The sequence below is a fragment of the Cynocephalus volans genome, chromosome 4 (genome assembly GCF_027409185.1).
Source record: "Cynocephalus volans isolate mCynVol1 chromosome 4, mCynVol1.pri, whole genome shotgun sequence".
Classification (NCBI taxonomy): Eukaryota; Metazoa; Chordata; class Mammalia; order Dermoptera; family Cynocephalidae; genus Cynocephalus; species Cynocephalus volans.
In genome coordinates this window covers 89051291-89077427 of record NC_084463.1, presented here as the reverse complement: position 1 = coordinate 89077427, position 26137 = coordinate 89051291, and the positions used below count along the sequence as shown (strand labels likewise).

Here is a 26137-nt window from a genome sequence, read left to right as displayed (position 1 = left end):
TACACATTTTTTGGATGGTGAAACTGAAACTCAGAGAAATTAAGTAACTTACCCAGGGTTTCCAGAATAGAATGTTAAAGGCCTAGGGTTTAGTTTTCCACTAAAGATTCCCATGGCTGGCTTCTTTACATCATTCAGGTCTTTGCTCAAATGTAATTGCATTTGAGTATGTATGTATTGTGTATGAAGTACGTATGTATTTTTACAAATGTATACACTTGTGTAACCACCAACCACACCAAGATATAGAACATTTTCAGCCCTTACATTGACCTCTCTATTCAAAGTAGCTGCCTGACTCTGCATCCAGTTGTCCTGCCTTATTTTTGTCTGTAGCACTATAATATTATTTATGTTTCCATTGTCTGTATCTCCCACCAGACTATGATCTCTGTAAGGGCAGGCTCATGCCTGTGTTTTTTACTGCTTATTCCCCCACTACCCAGAGCAGAGCCTAGCACATAATAAGGAGCTCAACAAATTTTTGTTGAAGAATGATTGACTCTCAGACCTAAACTCTTGGCCACTATACTATGTTGTATCCCTAGACAGGATTAAGAAAGTTTAAATTTTGAGTGCTCTGATACCAGAGTATGCTGCACAAAGCCTGTGCATGCAACATGCCAAATAATATGTGCACTGCCGGTCAATACTCTTAAAATTAGAGTTTAATTTGCATAGAGTAAAATAAATAAATCTCAAGTTTATATGTATTTTTACAAATGTATGCACTTGTGTAACCACCAACCAGATCAAGATATAAAACATTTTTAAGCCCCCAAGGAAGCTCTCTTGTGTTACCTTCCAGTTGATACCCCACTTTCCAGAGGTAATTATTCTGACTTCTATTCCTTAGATAGGTTGTGTTTCTTGAGCTACATGTAAGGCAGTCATATGCATTTATGTCAATACACCATATTTTGAGATTCACCAATATTGTGTATATCAGTAGTAGTATATTCCTTTTTATTGTTGTGTCATGTACCATTGTATGAATATACCACAATTTGTTTACACATTCACCTGTTAATGGATAAGTTGTAGCCAGTTTTTGACTACTAGGAATAAAGCTGCTATAAACATTCCTGTACAAGAGTTTACAGATATATGTACTCAATATGTTATTGGGGAGTGGGTATGGAATGTTATTAGGAATGGAATTGCTGCATTGTACAGTAGATGTATGTTTAGCTTCCTTTTTTTTAGAAGCCTGTTCAAGTGTTTTGTCCATTTAAAAAGCTCTCTTATTGATCTGTTGCATTCTTTACACATTATGGAAACAATCCTTTATCAGATATATCAGATATATGTATTGCAAATATATTTTCCCACTTTCGGATTGCCTACTCAATTTCCTACTGATGGGTTTTGATAATAGAAGTTCTCGATTTTAATGAAGTTGGATTTATCAATTTTGTCTTTTCAGGATAATGCTTTTTCTCTCATGTCTTAGAAATCTTTGTCTACCCCAAAGTTGTAAACTTATTCTTCTATGTTTTCTTCTAGAGGTTTACTGTTTTAGCTTTCACATTTAGGTTTATGATTTTGAATTAATTTGGAGTTTAGTGTGAGTTAGGGGTTATTGTTTTTCCCATATGGATATATAATTTTTGAAGCATCATTTAATGAAAAGACTATCATTTCCCCACTGAATTGTAGTGACACCTTTGTCATAAACGAAGTGACTGTGTATGTGGAGGGTATTTCTAGACTCTGTTTTGTTACATTGGTCCAGTTATCTATCTTTGCACCAATACCACAATGTATTAATTACTATAGCTTTACAGTTAGTCTTGAACTGTGAGACCAAAGTTTTCTAACTTCATTCTTCTTTAAGACTGTTCTTGGCTGTTTTAGGGTCTTTGCATCTCCATGTAAATTTAAGATTCAGCCTGTCAATTTTCACCAAATATTTCTCCTGGGATTTTATAGATTGGGTTTGTATTTAATCTACATATCAAATTGGGATAAATTGACATCAATATTTAGTCCTTTGATTCATGCACATGATATAGCTCTTCATTTATTTAGGTCATTTTAAATTTCTCAGTAATATTTTGTAGTTTTCAGTATTGGTCTTATGAAACTCTTCTTAGATTTGTTCTTAGACATTTGATTTTTTTGGTGCTATTATAAGTGATTTTTAAACATATTTTATTTTCTGATTGTTTCTTGCTAGTATATAGAAATATGATTGGTTTTTATATATTGATCTTGTACCCAGAGAGCTGCTAGATTCACTTATTGATTCTAATCGTTTGTGTATTTTTGGATTTTCTGTCTTCACAACCACGTAATATGTAAATGAAGATAGTTTTACTTTTTGTTTCCAATCTTTAAAACTTTAATTTCTCTTTCTTGTCTTATAGTATTGTCTGGGGCCTCCATCATAACAGTAACTAAAAGCAGTGGTGCTGGGCATCCTCATTCTGTTCTTGACTGTGGGGAGAATACTTGGACTATTTCACCATTGAGAATGATGCACCTATAGGGTTTTATTACTAGACAATCTTTTAAGATTAAGGATGTTTCCTTCCATTTCTGCTTTGTTGAGGATTTTTTCCTCTAAAATCATGAGTGCATGTTTAATTTTATCTAATGTGTTTTCTTCACCTACTGAGATGATTGTGCTTTCCCCCTCCTCCCACTTTTATTCTGTTAATGTTGTGAGTTATACTAATGGACTTTGAAATGTTAAACTAACCTTTTATTCTTGGAGTAAACTCCTTTTGGTTATGGTATGTTATATACATATTTTTATATCCCTGGAATCCTATTTATCTATTTATTTATTTAGGATTCTTACAATTACATTCAAGGGAGATGCTGGCTTGAAACTTTTCTTGAAATGTGGTTGTCAAGTTTTGTTAATATTTAGCTGGAGTTACAAACTGAGTTCAGAAGTGTTCCTTTTTTTCTATTCTTTGGAAGAATATGTGTAAATATGATATTATTTGTTCTTGAAAATATATGGAAGACTTCACTATTAAAGCCATATGAACCTGGCATTTTCTTTGTAGAAAAGTTTTTTTTTTTCCTAAATAAACATATGGAAGTAATTAGTTTTGCTTGTGTCAGCACATCAGATTTTAGTCATTTTCTATGGTGATTTTCCTGTTCAAGATAAAAGTTATAAATTAAAAAGTTAATGTAAGAATAGTAAGCTACAGATATATCTTTTCATTAAGAAAGTTGAAAACTAGTAATCCTCCACTTCTCAGTTTTTGCTTTATGTATTTTAAAGCTCTGTTATTAGAAGCATAAATGTTTAGAATTTTTATGTTGTCTTAATTAATTGAATTCTTTTTCATTATGAAATGACACTCTTTATCTCTGGTAACATTCTTTGCTCTGAAGTCTAATTTATCTGATATTAATATAGCCACTCCAGATTAGTCTTAGCATGGTATATTTTTTGCCTCCCCTTTAGTTTTAAACTATTTATTTATATTTAAAGTGTATTTCTTATAGGTAACATATAGTTGGGTCAAGCCTTTTAACCAGTTTGACAATCTCTGACTTTTAATTGGGGTGTTTAGACTATTTAGATTACATTTAACATTATTGGTATAGTTGGGTTTAAATCTATTACCTTGCTATTTGTTTTCTATTTGTCTTATCTAATTTTTGTTCCTTTTGTCCTCTTTTTTTGCCTTCTTTGAAGTTTTTTTTTTTTTTTTTTATGATTCCCTATTATCTTCTTTGTTGGCTTATTTGCTGTAAGTCTTTGTTGTATTATTTTAGTGGTTAACTACAGGGTTTATAGAATGCATGTTTAATCTATCTGGTGAAAAATGTCAGTAATCATTTATTCAAATTATTTTTCTGTCTCCACCTTTCTCTCTTCTCATTCAGGGACTATAATTATATTTGTACTGTCTTTCTTCTTTTAGTTGTCCCACAGCTAACTGATGCTCTATTCTGTCCATTTTTTTTTCCAGTAACTTTTTCTCTGTACTTCATCATCATTTTTTTTATTGCTATGTCTTCACATTCACCAATCTTTCTTCTACCATTAATCCCATCCAATGTATTTTTTTTTTTTAATCTCAGGCATTGTAGTTTTTAATCTCTAGAAGTTTACTTTGGGCCTTTTTAATATCTTAAAATGTTACTACTTAAGATGTTCAATTTTTCTTTTGCTTCTTGAGCAAATGAAATAATAATATACAAGAGTACTTCAAAAAGTTTGTGGAAAAATGAAATTAAAAGATAATATGAATCTTTCCATGAACTTTTTGAACATGTCTTGTCATAACTGTTTTAATACCCTTGTCTACTAATTCTATTATGGGTGTCATTTCTGGGTCAGTTTCAATTGACTGATTTTTTTCTCTCATTATGGATCATACTTTCCTACTTCCTTGCATGCCTGATAATTTTTTGGTGGATGTTAGACATTATGAATTTGATCTTGTTTGGTGCTTGATACTTTTGTATTCTTGTAAATATTATTGCACTTTCTTCTGGGATGCAGTTAAGTTACTTTGAAACAGGTTGACTCTTTGGGGACTTCCTCATAAGCTTTGTTGGGCAGAACTGGAGCAGCACTTAGAGTAGATTTAATTTTCCCCACTGCTGAAGCAAGATCCTTCTTTGCACTCTACCCAAGGCTTTATGAATTGCGAGGTTTTCTACTCTGGCTGTTGGGAATAGGCAATTTTCTTGGGCCTATGTGATCTGTGGATACTGTTTCTTCTGATTCTTTTGTTTTTTTACCCTGGCCAAGGGTAGTTTTCTTACATGCATGCACTAATTAGTACTGCACTGGATACTTTAGGGGACCCTCTCAAGATCCCTGGAACCCTCTCTCTCTGTGGCTGTCTCCCCTCCCTGCAATACATCCTGAAAACTTTCAGTAAGTTGGGGGCAATGGCAGGATTTATCTCATTTGCTTCTCCTCTCTCAGAGATCCCTTTGTTACCTGATACCTTATTTTGATTTTCTTATTATATATTTTATTTCTACGTGTGATAAACCTCAGATGATATAGTTATTATTGTTACTTTTGTTATTATTGTTACTTTTGATTGTTATTGTTAACAGTCAATATTTTATTTTTATTCATTAATTTACTTTCTCTAGAGCTGTTCATTCTTTCTTGTACTTTCATGTTCTATCCGGGATAATTTTCCTTCAGCATGAAGAACATTCTCAGCTTTTCTCTTAGATTTTGTCTGAGAAATTTTTAAAATTTTGTCTTTGACTTTGAAAAATATTTTTCCTTAGTATAGAATTCTATTATGGTGATTTTCCTTTCAGCCCTTTAAAGTTATCATTACATTGTCTCATGCTTTGATATTTTTATTATGAAGTCAGTGGTATTTCTTGCAATTGTCTTTTTCTTTAGTTGCTTTTAAGATTGTCTTTTTTATCTTTAGTTTCATGAGTTTAGCTATGATGTACTAAGTATGCTTTCCTTTATATTTATCCTGTTTGGGGCTTGCTAATCTTCCTGAAGCTGTAGTTAATCTTTTATCCATTTGGAAAATTCTCAGCCAGTGTTTCTAAAATGATTACTTCTTTCTTATTCTCTCTTTCTTCTTTTCCTGGATCTTCATATGTTTTATATTTCTTACTCTTCTAGGTTTTGTTTACATTTTTTCCTCTTTCAGGTTCAATCTGGATAATTTCTTCGAGTTCATTAGTCCTGTCATATTCTGTTCCAGTCTGCAGTTAAAATCTTCCAGTGAATTCTTAACTTTTTAGTTAACTTATGAATTATTTATTTAAGCTTGCTTTCCCAGAACTCTGGGTTACTTTTTTAAAAAAAAATTCTCATTGAGGTATATTTTATGTACAATAAATTGCACCCATTTAAAGTGCACACTTTGATGAGTTTTGGCAGCTTTATACTCCTGTGAAACCACCACCACATTCGAGATACAGAACATGTCCATCACTCCCCAAATATTCTCATGCTCCTTTGTAGTTCATCTCTCTTTCTGATCCTAGCCCCAACCACTGATTTGCTTGACTCACTATAAATTAGTTTGCATTTTCTAGAATTTTATATAAATGAAATTGCGTAGCATGTTCTCTTTGAGTCTTGTTTCTACCAGTCAGCACAGTAATCATGAGGTTCATCCACATTGTTGCCTGTATGAGCAGTTCATTCCTTTCTATTACTGAATAGTGTTACACTCTATGAACGTACTACTACTTGTTATTCATCTATTTACCATTTGGTAGACACATGGGTCATTCACATTTTTGGCTATTGTGAATAAAGCTGCTATGAATATTTGTGTTTAACACTTTGTGTGAACACATGTTTTTATCTCTCTAGGTTGAATGCTTAGAACTGGAATGGCTGGTCATATGGTAGGTACAGATTTAACTTTGTAAGAAACTGCCCGTTTTTTGAAGTACATTGAACTACTTTACATTCCCACCTACACAGTATAAGCTCCCATTACTCCACATCTTCACCAACATTTGGTATTATAAGACTTTCACACTATAGTCTTTTAATATTGTAGTGGCATGTCATTGTAGTTTTAATATGTGTTTCCCTAATGACCAATGATGTTGTGAATCCTCTCATCTCTTCATTGGCCATTTGTAACTACTTTTGTAAAATGTACATTCAAATATTTTTCTCATTATAAAAAAATTGAGTTGTCTTATTATTAATGAGTTTTGGGAGATTTAAAAATATATTCTGTATACCAGTTGTCAGATATATATTTGTATTGTGAATATTTTCTACCGTTCTGTGGCTTTCCTCTTCATTTCTTAATGGTGTCTTGGAAGAGCAAGTTTTTAGTTTTGATGTAGTTCAACTTATCGAGTGTTTAACTTTTATGATTCATGCTTTTTTTCTCCCCCTCAGGGTTTATTTTTTTTCTTAAAGCAATAATATTCATATAAAAATTTGACAAATAATACACTTTTAAAAAAGCCACAAAAGAGAGTCTCCAGTTAAGACCTTAGCCCCTGTAAGCTTTCATTTAATTTCATATAAAAGTTGGCTTTCCATACATTACAATAGATGATTGTTGGCATCCTTGAGTGATCTGATTCAACAAGGAAAATACACGATTTGATTGAATAGAGTTGCTATTTGGCCTCATCAGAATTCTGAAGTTAGGAAGTTAAAAGGGGATGCTTCAGGCTTAGAGGCAAACCTGCATCTACTGTGGAAAGGGGATCGGCACCCACATGGCATGTCATCATTTGAACAAGTGGTTGCCACTTGCTAGGACATTATATGTAAGGAGCTACCCATATATGATTCATGCTATTTGTGTCTTAAATATTTGCTTAATCCTGAGATTACAAGATTTTTCTCTTATGTTTTATTTTAGACATTTTATAATTTTTACTTTTATATTTAGGTCTGTAATTCATTTTATGTTACTTTTTGTGTATTGTGTGAAGTGAATTGGCTGACCAACCAATCACACATTGCCTAAAATCACCTATATTACAATTCTTTTCAGAATATGATTATTTACCAGTAGTCTCCGTTAAAAAAAATAGACATTCCTTTGTTTATAGAATGTACATTTTGTTTTGCCTATGCAAAGTGGTATATCTAATGGTGAAATGGTACAAGTAACTGTAGGTTTAGAATTTTGGGAAGCCAAAAAATCTTCTTTCTAATTTTTACTTTCATGTTATTTCTTTCAATATACTGGGGTTTCCTCTCTTAGCATTTATTATCATTATTCCTATTTTATCAACAAAAATTAATGCTTATAAATATTAAAATCTTGTTCAGTCATACAGACTTATTTGTGTTAATACCAGTCTTGAACTCAGGTCTTCAAATGCCAAGTTCCTCACTTTATCGTTTTTATGTGAAATGGAAGAAAGATGCTGTTGGGGAAATAGAATAGTTTGGTTAGGGCCCTCGCCTTGGGTCTGGTTGGGGGTGGTTCAGTAAACAAATTGTGTGGGGGTGGGGGGGTGGGGGGGGGTGGAGTTGGTGCACATGCACACCAATGTATCTTTTTAGTTTTGTTGTTATTCTTGTGTTCTTCAGAGAGAGTTTTGGTGAAGCAGGTGGGTGGGTGACTGCCTTGGGCGTCCACTGTGTGCAGCCATGCTTTCCAACCTACAGCTTCCAGGGACCTGTTTGCCAGTTACCTAGCTCATAGACCTGCGTGTAAGGGGTCTGGTGACCCAGCTTGGCATGTGAGGGCTCTGGGGACTCAGCCTGGCATGTGAAGGGTTTGTGACCCAGTCTGGAAAACAGGCTTAAGGGGTCTGTGAGCTCCAGACCCATCCCTAGCTTGACAATTGGCCCAGTTGGGGCAGGATTACCGGCAGGTAAGAGAGCCCGACAACTGGTGTGGTCATAGAGCTCTACAATTGACGCTGTCGACAGGATGCCGACATTAGCCTGAGCCATACAGATGCAAAATGTTTATAAGTAGGGCAGGTCAGATGAGTGTGGCTTAAATATTAACTTTCTCTTCTATTCACAAATAGATAAGGTTATATATATGGGTATCATTATCATATTTATTATTCATTGAGACCACATCTATTATTAAATATGGAAAAGTCCTATTGTATGACTTTTATCCTTCAGAGTCCAGGCAGAATGGTGACAGTGTTTTATCTTTTACTTGAAATTGTCTATTTTTAAATAGTCTGCTGAGTTTTCCTATATTTCTTCTTTGGGAGATTATTCTACAGTTTAGTGTCGAGGTAATCTCATTTATCAAATTAGCTGATTTGCCTTTCTTCAATTGTGTTGAAAGAAAAACAAATGCATTTTTGCTATTTCATCTGTCAAAAGTTTCTAAACAACTATCACTCAACCACGTTAATCATCCTGTGGCCAGCCTTCCCATGGCCAGCACACATCCTTTTAGTGATTTGTTAGCTTTCCTCCATCTCAGAAATTTCTCTGATTAGTTGCCATATGCCATATGGATTTTTTTATAACATGTAATGAAATCCAAGCTCCTTTTTAATATAATACCAAAGAATATAATGTTGATTAGGTCATGCTCTTATTCAAGGTTTTCAGGAGATATCCACTCCACCCAAATGAAGTCCAAACCCCTTTATTTAGCATTCAACCAATCGTCCCAGTCAGAATATCCCTCCTCTTGAACTCCCATTTACACTGTCTTTATACTTCAAACATGACACTTCACATATCTTTACAACAGAGTTGAAATGCACAAGCACTTAATTTATGTGGACTCAAGTCTAAATAAAGCTGAAAGAAAATAATTGAAACTTAAATATTTCAGTTCTAACCAGCAGTCCTGTGTCAGTCAGGGTTTCATCAGAAAAGCAAACCCCTATGAATAATAGAGAATGTGGACTTTATTGTGGGCACTAGCCCTTACATAGTTGTAGGAACTGGTTAAGTCAGCTATGTCTGGTGTTGGGCCTAAAGTCATCAGGGCCAGCAGTCAGGAAGATCATGAAATGGGGGAGACCAAGGAAAGATTAGAACCAGTGAGAACAATCAGAACACATAAGGACAAACGAGATCCTGTGAGGACAAATTGCAACCTGCATCTGTCTCTCTTTACAATCAACCTCAGTGATATGAGTGAGGATAAGGTAGTGGCCTTGTCAACACTGCTACCTGTGTACCTGGTGCAGGATTCAGAGAAGCAGAATGAGAAGCTCTGGCAGGAGCTGCGTGGCTACGGGCCAAGCCTGCTGCCCTGTAACTACTATTAGGAGCCAGCAGATCAGTGCCTGGCCCTGCAACAATCTTCAGAGCATAAACATGGCTTCTGCTGTATTTCTGCCTTCCCAATCTCACACATATTTTCTTTTGACTTACCCTTACCTAGAATCATATAGGGAAGGGAATTCTGGGAAATGTAGTTCCATTTTAGCTAAGTTGACACAGTAGAAAGTCACCACAGGTCCACTTCAGCTTAAGTCCTTGAGTAAGAAAGGGAGTAAAGATATGCATCTGCTATATTTTCAATCTGTCTCTGTTCCCAAATGCTTCTCATCGTGAATGTAAGCATCCCGCAGTGCTGTGTACAATTCTACTACTTGGTTAAATTTTTCAGATAAGACTGCTTTCCTAAACACAAGCCAACTGCTTCACTATATCTCACCGGAAGAAAGTGATCTCCAATGCTAGAGAGAAAGTTTGGTTGCATTGCGTCTATGAATAAGAGGTGGTATGTGTGTGTCTTCAGTATGGTGCCTTCCTAAAAAGGGATTTCCAGAGTATTTTTTCCCATGCTCAATTTTCAATTTACACTTCGACTTTAGAACCCAAAGTTTTAGAACCTTTTGCAATAAATATTTATTAAGTGGTGAAAAATGAATTGTGTACTGCTTATCTGTCAGGATTTTTTACTTATGTGTCTGTATTCCTCTTAGCATCTAGAAATGTGCTTGGCACAAATTAGGCACTTAATAGTTGTGGGTTAAATTATTTACCGAAAATTTTCATTCTGCTGTTGTATAATGAGTGTTGGAAATGTTTTCTTTTTCAAAAAGTTTCCAAGTTGCTCCTAAAATAAGCCACTTAATATTGTGTGCACCTTGAGGCTTGGGTAAAAGTGACCACCCATTCATTGTGGGTTTTGCAAGGCAAGTTGGAGTTTGAAGAAAAATATTTGTTTTCTTCAGTGTTTGCATAAATCCTTGCACTCTGCCTGTACCTCTCTCTCTCGTGCTGTCTTTGGTAAATTATCTTAAATATTATTAAAGTAATTCATGCTCTTGGTAAACAGTAAATAAAGGAGAAAAGTAAAAATAGAAGTACTTAAAACTCCTTTTCCTCCATACACAATTTTGCATTACCTCCAAATACCATGGTTAATACTTTTTGTGTATCTTTTCTCAAGTATCCTGTATATTTACAAACATATATATTAATATGCATCCTATTTACATCTAAACTTATATTTGAAACAAATAGGATCATTTTTTATATAAATACCATTCTGCAACTGGTTCTCAATATATCTTGAAACATAAATGTACAGCTTTCTTTTAAGCAAACTCTTGAAAATGCATTCCAATGTATAGATTTACAATTTAGTTCTCCATGATGGTGATTTTAGGTTAATTCTCAGATTTAGCATTACAAACAATGTTGCATATACGTATATATACATATCTTCATATGTGTCATGCAAGTATATCCAAAGAGCAAATACTTAGCAGTGGAATTGCATGGTTTTGATGTCAGAGGTACGGTCCAGGAAGCCCAATAGGGGGCCTCAACCCACTCAGTCCTCTTACCATGTTCTTGACTCTGCTACAGGAAAGAATTCAAGGGCAGAGTCACAGTAGAAAGTGAGAACAAGTTTAATATAACAGATAAGAAATAAAGTTCCACAGAGAGAGTGTGGCATAGCTCCAGAGACTGAGCAGGGCCCGCAGCAAGTTTAACACAAAAGTAAGTTCAGTACAGACAACAAGTCTAACACAAAAGCAAGAAAAACATACTTAAATTTCAGTGCAAAATACAGGCTGGCTCAAGAGAATGAACAGCTGCTTGCTGAAAGTTAAGTTTGATACAAAGTAAAGTATACACACTTCAGCCAGCAAAGTACCCTTTGCCTCTGGGAAAGTGAGCCACAATCCTGCCTTCGCCTGGGATTTGGCTTTTATAGTTTCTCTATCTAATGAGTATTTAAGGAGGTGGCTCCCAGTTATGTAACATTTAGCCTTGCACATGCTCAGTTCTTCCTGGAGCATGTACATTGGTCAGACACTATCACATGCACCAGGCATATTCAAGAATGTTGTGTGCTCTCTATTGAGCATGCCCAGCCACTAGATTTGCATAAGCCATCCCCTTGAGATCTCATTTTCCCGTGTTCCCGCTGAAAATAGATCTAACTGGCAGCAGTAACTTTCCCTCAGAGGAGAGCTCAGAGGAGGGGGCCTGAGACCACAGGGAGTGGCTGGAACCCCCCAGGCATGTCCTGAAACCCGAGCTGAGGGAAACTGAGCACCTCCTTTATCAGTTTGCCAGAACATTGTTATGGATTGAAAGGTAAGTATTTTCAGGATATGTAATATTTATAGCTCATTGGAAATTACTAGTAAACACAGGGTCACATGTATCTCCACAGCCTCTTGTCAAGAGACCTTTGGCAAAAGGAAAAAAAAGACGCTGGAAGAAAAGTTTTTCTCTTTAATATTTTTGGCACTTCCTTTTGCCATTTATAATTCGCTAATAATTAGCATTCATAACTGTATTCTGGAACTGAAGACAGCTTTTCAGAGACTAAAAAAGTGTCATTACCATATTTAATTCAAAATGTAAGAAAGTAATATATTTTTATAATTCCATTTGTGATGGTTAATTTCAGGTGTTGAGTGATAAAGGAATACATAGAAACCTGGTAAACCATTATTTTGGGGTGTGTCTGTGAGGGTATTTCTGGAAGAGATTAGCATGTAAGTGTGAGTGGACTGTGTGGGACAGATCAGCTCTCAATATGGGCACACACCACCCAGTCCACTGGGGGCTCAGAGAGAACAAAAACAGAGGAAAAGGTGAATCTTTAGCTCTATTTTTCCCGGAGCTGAGCGTGGACATCCTGTGCGTGGACATCTGAACTCGAGACCCTTCAGTCCTTGGGTTCCAGGACTTACACCAGCAGCACCCCTGCCTCTCAGGCCTTTGATCTGGGACTGAGAATCACACCATTGGCTTCCCTGGTTCTGAGGCTCTGGACTTGGACTGAGCCACGCTCCTGCATCCCATTTGCAAATAGCCTATCATGGGACTCCTCAGCGTTCACAGTCCTGAGCCAATTCCTGTAATAAATTCCTTCTTGTGTATTTATATCCATATCCTATTGATTTTGTCTCTCTGGAGAACCCTAATATACCATTATTACCTTAGGATAGAACTATAATGATGATATTGCCACTGAAAATTAGCTGGCTTGGCAATTGCTGTCAAAGCAACAGTCAGAAAAGAGTTTGCCCATTGCTTGCTGCTGATCCATTCAACAACATTCTCTGCCTATTTCCCCAAAGGATTTTATGATAGCCTGCTCTGCAAGTACAAGCGCTTCAAGACCAACACCATCAACAGACTAAAGGACAAAAGTCAGGTGGTATAAAAGAAAGAGTGAGAGGAAATTATTTTCCCAAGAAACTAGTTTAAGAAAGGCTCAAAACTTAGTTTTGGGTTGCTTCTTAGCCAAGACAGAGAGAGAAAGAAGCTTAGTTATAGAGCTTGCCATTTTCTAGCACAGAGGTTCCCAGTCCTATTCGACTCAATGATTCTTTTTTATAAAAAATTTTTTGAAATATCTTGTTATTATCCTGAAATGAGGTTTATGGCTAATTCAGTTTATCCACCCATACCACTTAAAAATTAATGTAAAGTCACAACTTTAGTATAATAGAGAAATTAAAGGTAGGTAATGTATAGTAAAATAATATGTATTTCAACATGTATATGTTCAAGCACGACTATACTGAAAGCATAATGAAGTCATCACAAGCTTATGCCTATAGGATGAGTCACTATAAATGCAACACTACAAATGCAGACTGGTTCAGTCAGGTGTGCTGGCTACTCAACTACCACCAGCCTCATTGATGATGACATACAATTTTCCAAAATGGTGAAGAACTCTTATTAAACCCTGAAAAAAAGAATAATCTTCCCCCAATTTACTTGGATTTTGAATTTCTAGAAAATTAAGTGATATTGAAATTGAACAAAAACTTGGCATTTACATGTAAATGGGGAATTTTTTTCTAGGCTCTGAAGCATTCTTTTTCTTCTGTTTTGTTTTCCCTTACATAGAAGTCTGATGAGAATTCAAAAGTGGTGGAGAATGGAACAATCTCCCTTGTGTAGGACTCTTTCACATTGCAGGTGGTCTACCATCTCTGGTCTCTCTCCACACTATATACCAACAGTTCCTCCCACCTGCCACCATTGCTATAACTGCTTTGGAAATCTGCTTGGCATTATCTATTCAAACTGATAACATGCATTTCCCATGACCCGCCAATCTACTCCTAGTTATATACACATCAGAAATGAGTACATATATCCATCAAAAGTTTTGCATGAGAATGTTTGAAGTGGCATTATTCCTAATAGCCCCAAATGGAAACAACTCAAATGCTCCTCACTAGTGGAACAGATAAACTGTGTCATATTCATACAAAAAAATAATATGCAATAGTGAAAATACAAACTATATGATTGCAAAAGTCCAAACATGGCAAAACTAATCTATAGTAATTTGTTGGGATAATGACTGGAGAGGAAATGAGCTGCATTTCTGTGGTACTGATAGCGTTCTATTTCTTCACCTGATGGGGTTCACGTGGGTATGTTCGCTTTGCGGTAATTATCAGCAGAGGGCAGAGTATGAACAGAGTTCTGCAGGATGAGATTCGTGACGTGTATAGGGAAGGAAAAAAAATGACTATAATTTTAAAAAAGTCAACTCCCTCCTCCCCAATTCTCCCGCCCTCCATTTCCTAGGAGGGGAGCGCAGGAGAAACCAAACCAGGAAACACATTGCAGCTGAAACTCAACCCTCAAACAGGTCCCGAGACTCAAATGGCCATCATCCGGGCAAAAGGCATTCCCACATTTGTCCAAGGTGATTACAAAAGCGACCACCGTAACCACCAAGTCTCTTCTTTGCCCGGGATAAGAGGGAAGGGAGAAAAAAAAAAGGAAAAAAAAAAAAAAAAGGTACCCCCCGACTTTTCTATTTGGAGCTCCCAAATCATCAGGGCAACCTGGAGGCCGGCCCATTGAGGGGGAGGGGACATTTCTACTTTGACGCCCTAGCAACCTAGTGAGCCATTGTCGCGTCCTAGCAACGCCCCCCCCGCCCCCCCCCTCCGGCCTCCGCTTCCCGCTGCCACTCGCCCGTGGAGGCTCCGGCCCACCCACCCTCTCAGGCGTCCCTCGCCGGGCTGGGGGGCGCGGACTCGCACACGCTGACTCCGTGCGGGCGGCTCTCGGAGTTCCGGCGGTGGGAGCCACCGGGAGCCAGAGCAAGCGGGAGGGTCCGCGAGACAGAACATTTACATTTATTAAGAAAGAGAAAAAAAAAAAATCAAAAATTCAAGATTTTCGTAATTTTTATTTTTAAGGCACGTCCAAAGGTCTTGGGAGAAGGGGCTGGACGGTGGGGAAATCATTTTTGTACAAACTCTGTATAAGGGAGGAAGCAAAGAGACCCGTGGACCCGGCACGGAGTCGGCAGGGAACTGGAGATGTTGGACGCTATCGTCCCTTCCCTACAGGACTTGGGCAGGAAGGTGCTGCCCACGCTGCCCTCGCTGAGCCAGGACGGTAAGCGCATGGGGTGGGGGCTCTGGGGGCTGAACCTTTAACTGCTTGTGGGGGTGGGGGGCGAGGCGGAAGACCCGCTTCCCTATTCCCTGGCCTGGGCCTGGCTAGGTGGCCCTGGCAACCAGCTGGTAATCACATCTGACCAACCCTGGACGCCAGGGACACTATCTTTACTGGCTGCTCCATGAGGGAGACGGGCCAGCTGAGGGTTTTGATTAAACGAGATAATGCATCTACAGCCCTTAGCCTGGAGACTAGTAAAAAGTAAGTGCTCAGTAAATGCTAGCTAAAAACAACCACCCCCCACGCCACCCACGGGGGCAGATCGCAACCTTATGCCTACCTAGAGGAAAGCTCTTCTACAGAGACTCTAAATAGCTGCTTTTCCGAGTTCACGCAAAGACACAGTTGCTCTTGCTGCCCTTGACATCTCTGTTAATAGCAAGACAATCTGTTTTTAGCATAGTTTCCTGGAAGAGTCACCCCAAAGTGACATTAAGAATTTTCTGCAAGCGATAGGAACCCTTCAAAGAAAGGTGCTCCAAAAAATGACTCAATGTGTGAGGTTAGTTATCCTGATTTAAGCTTCACATATCTCACACAGGTATTAATATTCAGCTCTGTACCCCAAAGATATGTGCAATCAATTATGTTTTAATAAAAAAGAAAATGCTGCGAATGTAAGCTGTTACTACTATCAAGCCATGATAACTTAGAGATGTTGTCTAGGCTTTAACTAAATGATCAGGAGACAAAATAAATAGGAACGGATGCCTCTTCTGTCTCTTCCTCTGAATCACTCCTAGTCTTCCTGTCAAAATAATTCTGAAACAAGCATTGAAGATAATGGTTATATGAATTTAAAAATATTTGCCATATTTATAAATTTTTATATATTCAAATAATTTTGAAACCTTACTTTGTGCTGAACACTAGAGAACTGATAGGGAGCAAAAACCTTGGAATTTACAATCTAGTGGGGAAGATACACATTCATCAAATAATAACAAATAAATATGAATTTGCAACTGAGGTAAGTGCTATCAAGGAGGTAAATGGTACAATAAAAACTTTTTTTAAAGACTTTAAAAAAAAAAAAAACGGTTTTAGGTTTACAGCAGAATTAAGAGGAAGGTACAGAGCTTTGCCACATATCCTCTTCCCCCACACATCCATAGCATTATCGACGTCCCCCACCAGAGTGGTACACATGTTACAACTGAGAACCTAAGCTGAAATCATAACCACCCAAAGCCCATAGTTTACATTAGTGTTCACTCTTGGTACTGTATGTTGTACGGGTTTTGACAAGGAATTGGTTCATTTCATCTATGTTATCATATTTGCAGAAATAGAGTTGTTCATAGTATTCCTTTATTATTGTTTTATTTTATTATTTTTGGGGGGCAGCTGGCCAGTACAGGGATCTGAACCCTTGACCTTGGTGTTGTCAGCACCACATTCTGTCAGTCCACAGGATCTGTAATGATATCCCCTGTTCAGTTTCTGATGTTAGTAATTTCTGTCCTCTCTCTTTTTTCTTAGATAGCCTAGCTAAAGGCTTATCAATTTTATTGATCTTTTCAAAGAATCAGATATTGGTTTTGTTGATTTTCTCTATTGATTTACTGTTTTCAGTTTTATTGATTTCTGCTCTAATTTTTACCATTTCTTTTCTTATGCTTACTGTGTATTTAATTTGCTCTTCTTTTTCTAGTTTCCTAAATTGGAAACTTAGGTTATTAATTTTAGATCTTTTTTCTTTTCTAACATATGCATTCAATGCTATACATTTCCCTCTAAGCACAGCTTTTGCTGCATCCCACAAAATTTGATAAGCTGTGTTTTTATTTTCATTTAGTTCAAAAATTTTAAAAATTTTCTGTTGAGATTTCTTCTTTATCTCATGTGTTATTTGGAAGCTTATTGTTTAATCTGTATGTATTTTGGAATTTGTCAGTTACCTTTCTGTTATTCCTTTCTAGTTTTTAATTCCACTGTAGTCTGAGAGCAGACCACATAATTAATTTATAATACAAGGCCCAGTAGCAGGCCTTAACCTACCTCATCCTCTTACCAGTTACTTGACTCTACCACAGGAAAGAATTCAAGGGCACAGTCACAGTAGAAAGTGAGAACAGTTTAACGTAATGAATAAGCGATACAGATTACACAGAGAGAGTACTGCCTAGCTCCAGAGACTGAACAAGGCCTGCACTAAGTTTAATACAAAAATAAGAAATATATACTTAAAATTTAGCACAAAGAGTAAGCTGGCTCAAGAGAGTGAGCAGCTGCTTGCTGAAAGTAGATTTGTTACAAAAAGAAAGCATACACATCTTAGCTGGGGAAGTGTGTGTTGGCCCCAGGAAAGTAAGCAACAACCCTGCCTTCTGCTGGGATTCCACTTTTGTAGTTTTGCTGTCCCACTTTACTAGCATGCTCAGCTATTAGGGTTATATAATCCCTTTTTACTGAGCATGCCCAGTCACTGGATTTGCATAAGTTAGCTCCCTGAGGTCTCAATTTTCCCATGTTGGTACTCAAAATAGATCCACCAGGCAACAGTAATTCTCCTCTAAAGGAGGGGCCTGAGACCTCGGGTAGTGGCCTAAAACCCAGAGGTGTGTCCTGAAACCCAAACCCACGGAAACTGAGCACCTCCTATCTCAGAACTGAAAACTGTAAGTCCAGTGAGAACTTTTAACAGGGGTTGAGAATGGGGGTGTGTGCCAAGAATTGCTAAAGAGGGGATAATTTGATCTGAGATGTGAAGAATAAGTTGGAATTGAATAAGTGAAATTGGGTCAGAATGGTAGAGAGTGGAGGTGAGGTGAGAGTGTTTCTGGCAGAGGGAATGTGTATTAGATCATTCCTGTTGCTTATAACAAAATACCTGCAACTGGGTGATTTATTAGAAAATGAAACTTATTGCTTATGGTTTCTGAGGCTGGTAAGTCCAAAGTCCATCTTGTGGTGGTGACAGTGACCCAGGGGTCTCACATTGCAAGATGGTGGAAGCAGAGAGAGCAGAGAGAGAGACCAAGAAAGACAGACTCTCTCTTCTGTTAAAGCCCTCAGAACCATCACCTCTTCAAGGCCCCACCTTTCAATTACCATAATAGGATTTCCCACCCTCTTAACAGTCTCAGTGGGTGCTAAGTTTTCAATACATAAATCTTGGGGGACACAATTCAAGCTTTAGGGAGTTTTGGGGGGACATAATTCAATCCACTACAAAATGAAAAGGGCAAAAGCTCTGTGGTGGGAGGGTCTATGGTGTGATGGTCAATTGGCTGCTCTGTAGTAGTGGGAAGTAAATGTATTCTAAAGGAGGCTGGAGAGAAAGAATGGGGTCAAGTTAGACAGGGCCTTGTGAGTCATGTTGAAGATGTTGGTCTTTATGTTAAGTCTGATGGGAACCCATTAAGTGTTTTGAGTTGGAGGTAAAAGAGGAGTTGAATGACATGACCAGTTTATGTTTTGAAAAGGTCAGTGTGATTGCTATGGGGAGAATAACTTGGAGGGTCAATAGTGCCTATAGCAGTAGCCTAGGTGTGGGCAAATGGTATCACGGTCTAAACTGATAGCAGTAAAAATGGAGAGAAGTAGATAGACTGAAGGGCTGTTTGGTGGTAAAATCTACAGATTAAGATGATGGACTGGATATAGGAAGGTGAGGGAGAAGGGAAGTCTCAAGGATGACTTCTGAGTTCCTGCTTATATAACTGAATAGAAGGTGGTGCCATTAATTGAGATCAAAACTCTGGATTAAGCACAAGATTAAGGGAAGAAAGATCTAGTTTTTGGGTAAGTTGAAGGGCCTTTGTGAGTTATCCAAAGAGGCCATTGGATACATAGGTCCAGAACCTCTGAGGCGGGAGGGGAGTCTGAACTTGTATATAAACATTTGGGAATCATCTTGGGCATGGATGTGACTGCTTAAGCAGACAGTATAGAGTGAAAAGAGACAGCAGCCTAGGACTGTGCCTTGACAAAGTCCAACGTTTAATGGCTGGGTTGAGGAGGGTAAACCTGCAAAGGAGACTGAGAGGAAGTGGCCTGAGAGGTAGGAAGAAACCCAGGAGAGTGCAGTGTCATAAAAGCCAAAAGGAGAGGGGCTTAAAGGAGGAGGGAGTGATAGACAGTGTCGGGCATGGCTGAGGGGTCAGAAGAGGTGAAAATTCAAAATGCTCATTGGATTTATTGACAAAAACCATCGTGACTTCATCAAGGGTTTTGCTGGTTGAATGACAGGATGAGGATAAACTCCAAACCTCAGCGAAACACATAAATTAACTTTCACCCTTTCATATGTTCATTATAATATATTCCCACTGCTTCTGAATGTTTGACCAGAGTTTAATGTTATGTAATTATAATGCTTAGAAGGTCCCATCATCATTTTACAGATGTGAGCTGGAGTTGAGTCCATGGAGTTGAGTCCGTGGAGGCAGGAAGGCGCGGGTCCTGCACACAGCACATTGCTCTTCCCTTGCACTGTGCTCTAGGTGTACGTTTCTTTGTTCGAATCATCCTTTAATACTCTGCTCTGTTTATATATCACTATTTTAATTTTAGGAAATAAATTTTATAACATCAGGGAGCTTATCTTTTTTGATATTTATAACTACTTCAGGCCTATATTATTCTATAATTTAGATAATGGGCTATTAGTCTTTTTAAATAATGATACAGTATTTCTGCTAGCTGCCTTTGCTTCAATACGGTTTTGAAGGCATAAAATGTTTAGAATTTAAAGTGAAATTAAGGTTGAACTGAATATAGAAGGTATGTCTAGAAATTAGTTCTTTTTTTTTCTTTATTTTTATAGCAGTTTTAGTTTTACAGAGAAATTGAACAGGAAATACAGATCATTCCCACATCTTTACCCTACCCACATATATATATATATATATATAAATTAGTTTTTTATAATAGTGATTCTTGGTGTTTCAGTGTTTGATGAAATAAATAATAACCCAGCTTCCCTTAAAACATAAGAGTAGTATATTCTTTAATTTGCTTTTTAGACTGGATTGAAATTCTTTTTGTTTTGAGATTTCAGTGATAACCCTCTCTGACACTCTGGGATGTAATAAAAAAATCAAATTTAGAAATCGCAGTCTGTAAGATTTCCAAATCTGTTCTGCTTGAATTTCAGAGACCTAAAGCTCCCTAAGGGGAATGATGTGCATGTTTTCCCTTTTTTCACTGAGAAGTAGAAAATTTCAGTTTAAAATAATTAACTCTGCTCTTGTATGTGACTTTGCCTATTAGATTTTATGGAGTAAAACATTAGGGTGAGAGGCTGGCCAGTTAGCTCAGCTGGTAGAGTGTGGGGCTGATAATGTCAAGGTCCAGGGTTCAATCCCTGTACTGGCCAACTGTCAAAACAAGCAAACAGACAAACAAACAAACAAACAAACCCCCCCAAAACACACACCAAAAACCAGAATATTATGGTGAACATGAATATATCATCCAAATGAAGAAAGACTATCGTCAAATTTCCGATTAAGCTCATTCAACTCTTTTCACTAGGGTTTCGTTGCAAACTATCCAGTTTCTCCTGGACCTAATTAAATCATTTCCTCTTTAGTATAGATTGTCTTCCTGAAATCTGAGCTGCATATCATGAGTCTAGGTGAAAAACTTTTAGTCATAAGCTTAACAGTTTTGACTTAATAACTTTGGAGTTCTCCATGTAAATCTGGTTACTGAGATTTTTGTATTATTAGTGAACTAATGACATTTTTGGTCATAATGAAAATTTTAATTCAGTATACAGTTGGGACTGGTTGAAAGACCTTCTTAGTTCTTAGCAGCCCACAGAAGAATTCTTTTGGCTGTGGGGTGGGGCTGAGTAGGGAATGCAGCGGGGTGGGGCAGAGTGGGGGAAAACGCCTGATTATAGATGCTGTAGGTCCATGGTTTAGAGTGAGGGGAATGTCACCGTGGCATGCAGCCCTAGTTTCATTGGTGGGTGCATGAGTTTCATCCCAAGCTTCTTCCCCAGTGCTTGTGAGAATCACTGCTACTTCTCATCCACCAAACCAGCCCCTTCCCTGGCTTATTAATAAAAATATTTGCAACCCTGATATACTGGAATTAAAAGATTTCAATCTTCCTGCTTTTAGTTAGTGGTTTAAACCATTAAAAAAAAAAAAAAAAACAATAAATCAAGCAGTTTCCAAAGTGGGGAAAGAACTGGCCTTTCATCACCAACTGCATCTATGTCCCGGAGTGGCAACTTGGTAAATGTCACTGTTCTTGATCTTTTCTTTTGAGAATTAAAACTTAACACTCTGTTGATTTGCAAAGAGTTCCCAACTGGAATATATTTGTGATGAACACGTAATTACATTTGAAATGGAGAGGTCAACACATACATAATTTTCTGTATTTTTAAATCTTAGTCATACCTAGAGAATACATTCATATCGCACATTAACACTTTAGTTATTGGCAACTATTTTTCTACCAGGTTTTTGGAACACAGCTCAGAACAAGAAAACAAATGTAGAAGGTCTCCCTCCAATCAAAGTAGGTAGTGCAAAGTCTATGCCGTAATTCGAAGTAAACCCCCTTGGGCCCCTATGCAAAGGTCTGTTTTTAAACATTATTATTTTAGACATAATATTAGTATATTTGTTATTTCCAGAACACAGCAGACCAGAAGCAGTGAATTAGGACTTGCCAGGGAGCCCACAGAGCACAAGCAGCAGAAAGAAGTGACAGCTGGTAGACTAGCAGTGAAAAATGAGAATGAAAAGCAGATTTGAGAATTTAGCAAAAAATAGATATGTAGAAATAGTTAAGGTATAGACAACAGCCTTTCATGCTGCAGTGCCCCTTGGTCTTATTCCTGTGTTATATAATGGTATAAGAATAAATGTTATTAATTAGATGGCACAGAGTAGACACCTGATACGTGATTGTTGAATGGGTCATTATAAAAAAGGTTACATTCCCCATACGGGTCAGCTGCCAAAAAAAAAAAAAGGGCTAGATTACACTGGGGTAATTCTATTTATAGAATAAAGGGAAATGTGTGAGAGATTGCCCTTTATTCTAGAAGAATTTTTTTCAAATCTTTATTATCATTATTAATTTTTAAATCACGTTTTTGGAACTTAAAGGGGTAAGCTTTAGTTAGCAGGAAAATTAACTTTTGGGAATGACTTTATTTTCTGTTAACTCTAAAGTAATTAGGAATAACTGTCATTTGATTCTGCATTTCATATTTAGATTTTTATTTATTAGAACTAAGATACTATAATATCGGTGCTCACATAAATTATTTATGGTGTCCTCTGAATTCCAGAAGTCTCTACTATCTGGGGCAATGTGTCAGAATTTGTGGAACGACAGCTAATCCTGCACAAGGTAGGATTTGTACTTTAATTTTACCATAGGACTTCAGAGGATCTTTTCTCCATAGCCTTGTATAATTTTGCTGGGAGCAGGGCAATAGACTTTAGAGCCACCTAGTTTAACTTTCAGTCTTGTGATTTTATGATGCTCATACTTCGGACATATGGGTAGTAGATTTAACAAACATGGATTTTATTCTAGGTAATGAATTTGTAAGTTCTGCTGTTCTAGTGATACAGAGTGTAGTGCTCTGTATCAGCCCAGGATTTTTTAAAAAAGAAACTAGATGACCTCTGTCTGTGATCTGGTAGTTCCTGGCATACCTGTAGAAGAGTATAATGTTTCTTGTCTTGCCTCCTTGCAGGGAATGGATTTTAATTGAAATATAAGAAGACAGGAGCTAAACTCAGCCTTCCAAAATGAGAAACTTTGCCCAGGGCTGGACTGTTTCCTCCTGTCAAGTCTTGGGTTTGGATGCCATAGAACTGGATGGAGATTTTGGGAAGAGCTTAGAGGGACTTGTGAAGTTGTGGAATTTTTGTACCCTGCTTAGATGTCCCACTATGAGAGCCCTTGGGCTGAATTCATCCTTCAAACTAATTTTGTTTGGTCTGAAAATTTAAATTAGTTACCATCACTTAAAATTGGAAGAGTTTATATCAAGTTTTGGGTTTTTTTCTCCCTTTTCTTAAAAGCTCAGCATATCTAACAATACTAGTCTTCAATTCCTATGTGCTGACACTAGACTGGAGCTCATGATGGGCTCCCCTGTTAAATGGGGTGTGCACTCTCTAGCCACCATTCTCTGGCTGGCATCTTCACTCCCTTGCATTCTTTCTTGGCCCCTGCAGGCATTTGAAATTGCAGCCCTTGATGTATAATATCTGCAGGGGACAAAAATCCAGTCTGAGAGCCAAAAGCATTTGCTTCTACCCATCAGCCAAGATCACTGCACTGTAGCCTATGTCTTGGATGCTGGGTTGGCTGATTTTAAGCGGGAAACGTAAAATCTGAGAGGAAATGAGAAAGCAAAGATTCTCATGCCCCCTTAAAGTCCTCTAGTGGCAAATGATTAAAATTTACAATGTCATACAATGTACGACAAGAGTAATCTTGATATGGATTAAAAGAAGCTATGGCATCCATGCAAGTTTTCTTAGTCCTCACAGCCTTTTAATGACATCGAGATGAGGGATTTGATGTCTGTAAAGCCCCTTGGATCAATATATTACATTTTGTAGTACACTTAGAATTATAAAATGCTGTAGCTATCAGGGGTCATAGAGATCACTGAATTTTTAAGGCCTAAGCTAAATTCACTTCATGTTTTTTGGCTAGCAGTACTAAGGATTATTTTTCTTCACCTCTTCAATGAATTTTGTTTGTTTCCTTTTTCTTTACAGGGGGTTCAGATTCCAGGACTTGGAACTTTCACTTTCATGAGACAAAAGCTTGAGGTGGGAAACAACAAGTTTATTTTAATCCAGAGGCCCATGTTTATCATGGCAGAGAAGTTAGTGCAGCTCCATGGACTCAAACAAAACAGAGTGTATACTCCTGGTAAATCATTTTAATATTTAAGACTTTCCCAGAAGGTTACTAGCCTGGGGATAAAAATGAAAGGACAAAGTTTGGCTGGTGCTGCTTTATTAGTTTCTGATTTGAGGGGTGCACTTTTCAAATGGGGCCTTTGGCAGAGGGAGGGGCCAAGTGAGGAAAATAATAATCTTCTTGCAGGCCATTTTGAACCTCAGTCACTTAAAAGGGAGGCATGAGGAGACCTGATGTTACATAAAGGCAAATTTATATAAAAGCCGCACCGCAGAGTTTTACAGACCTGTATTCATTTTTCAGATCCTAAGAAATTAAGTGTTTATAAAGAAGAGAAAGTTAATTAGGGTCTCTGGTTGGGAGAATTACAGTCAGTGTCAGCTGTGAAAAAGATAACTAAATGTGTTTCTATCGTATGTATAACCTGAATATGAAAACTTAAAAGGTAGAAGTTGAATAATTTCATAAAGGCATACCTTATATACTTTTTACCTTATATACCTTTCTAACACCCTAAAACCACCCTAAAACCAGCTTTCTTCCTTCTTTCCTTTCCTCCTTCCCTCATTTCTTCCTTCCTTCTTTTCTTTGGCAAATGTTTACTGAGGGCCAGCTGTATCTGATACATAGCTTTGTTCCAGGAGCTTGAGTTACAGGGTAAACAGAACAGACAATCCTTGCCACAGGACGCCGCCTTCCAGCTTTAGTGTGTGGACTTTGTGACACCTGCCTGGATTACTTAGCGCCCTTTGGGGGCTTACTTCCTGATACCTGTCTGTGTTCCTTTTGAGCTTCCTTATTGTCCCCTTGTGCATCAGCCTTATACCTGGATAAAGAGAAACAGTCTCACCCCTATGGCAGCAAGTGAAAAGGCTGCAACTTTAAGTTAACTTTTCTGAAAAATTTCAGAGTAAATTTCCACCAAAATAAAAGACCACCCCACCCCCAAGCCCCTACAATATATTGGAAAAACAAATAACCACTATACTTCTGCATATATTTAGTATGGTGGGTTTGACAGACTTTTCAGCCATTTTTATGTAGAATTTTTTGACAGAAGAAATACCTTTCATCAAAAACTTATCAATGGAAATGAAAATGAAGTCATTTTTTTTCTTCCCCAAAACATTTGTGCCTTAGAATTAGAATTTTCTGTCTTGGATCTTGTAGTGTAGTCCAAAAAAGTAGTTTATGTCTACAGTTAATTTTATTACAGGGTGAGGAAATTTCACAATTAAATATTTATGACTGAATTAGTTCAAAGGAAAATTCTGTCTACAGATGAGCTTCGGAGTTATGGTTCTTCAGCATTAATTAACTAGGTAACTAATTAAACATTATATAGTGGTTTTTAAAGATTAGTAAGACATGGTTACTGCTTTGTAGAGCTCAGAGTCTAGCATAGACAATAAATGTATAAGCAAATGATGTAACATGATTAAATGCTGTTAAAGCAGCATTGATCAGAACTGGATCAAATGCTATGGGAGCCCAAAGGAGAACATGCCATTATCTGTACTAGTCTGGTTTTTAGCTTAGGAATATAGCTCTTTCAATTACAGTAGTTTGGTAAAATATGACAGAAGTCTGAATGAAGGCACGGGTAATCAGGAGTTAAACAAGGGGATCTACTCATGGGACATTTCAAGTGTGGAACTGATGGGATTGTTTAAGTTGAGGGTGCTGGGTTGCAAGAGGAAGGAAGTATTTAGGATGACTCAGATTTCTTGGTGGGGGAATAGATGGATGCTCCTGCCATTAACTGCCGTAGGGAATGAAGGTGAAAGGCAGGTTGTGGTGGTGGATAAAATAATGAGTTTGCTTTTGCGCATGCTGAATTTGAGATTCCTGTAGGGATACTGAGGTAGAGGTGATTCTAGAGCTTAGGAGAAGGGTATGGACTAGAGATCAGGATTTGAATGAATTTACCCAGAAGAGGATATAAAGTAAAAAGAAGAGACAGAC

General features: G+C 37.4%; 1 protein-coding gene across 2 annotated transcripts in view; it reads left to right on the top strand.

The window, feature by feature from the left end:
- Nucleotides 1–15165: 15165 nt before the first annotated feature.
- The window catches only part of CCDC81 (coiled-coil domain containing 81), a 41377-nt gene continuing 30405 nt past the window's right edge, over nucleotides 15166–26137 (top strand). Inside the window, exons 1-3 of one of the 2 annotated variants that reach the window (XM_063095877.1) lie at nucleotides 15166–15244; nucleotides 22572–22633; nucleotides 24025–24168. In XM_063095877.1, the coding sequence (XP_062951947.1) occupies nucleotides 15166–15244; nucleotides 22572–22633; nucleotides 24025–24168 (285 nt within the window). Of the gene's footprint in view, nucleotides 15245–22571; nucleotides 22634–24024; nucleotides 24182–26137 lie in introns of both variants that reach the window. The other variant, XM_063095876.1, reaches the window with a different exon arrangement.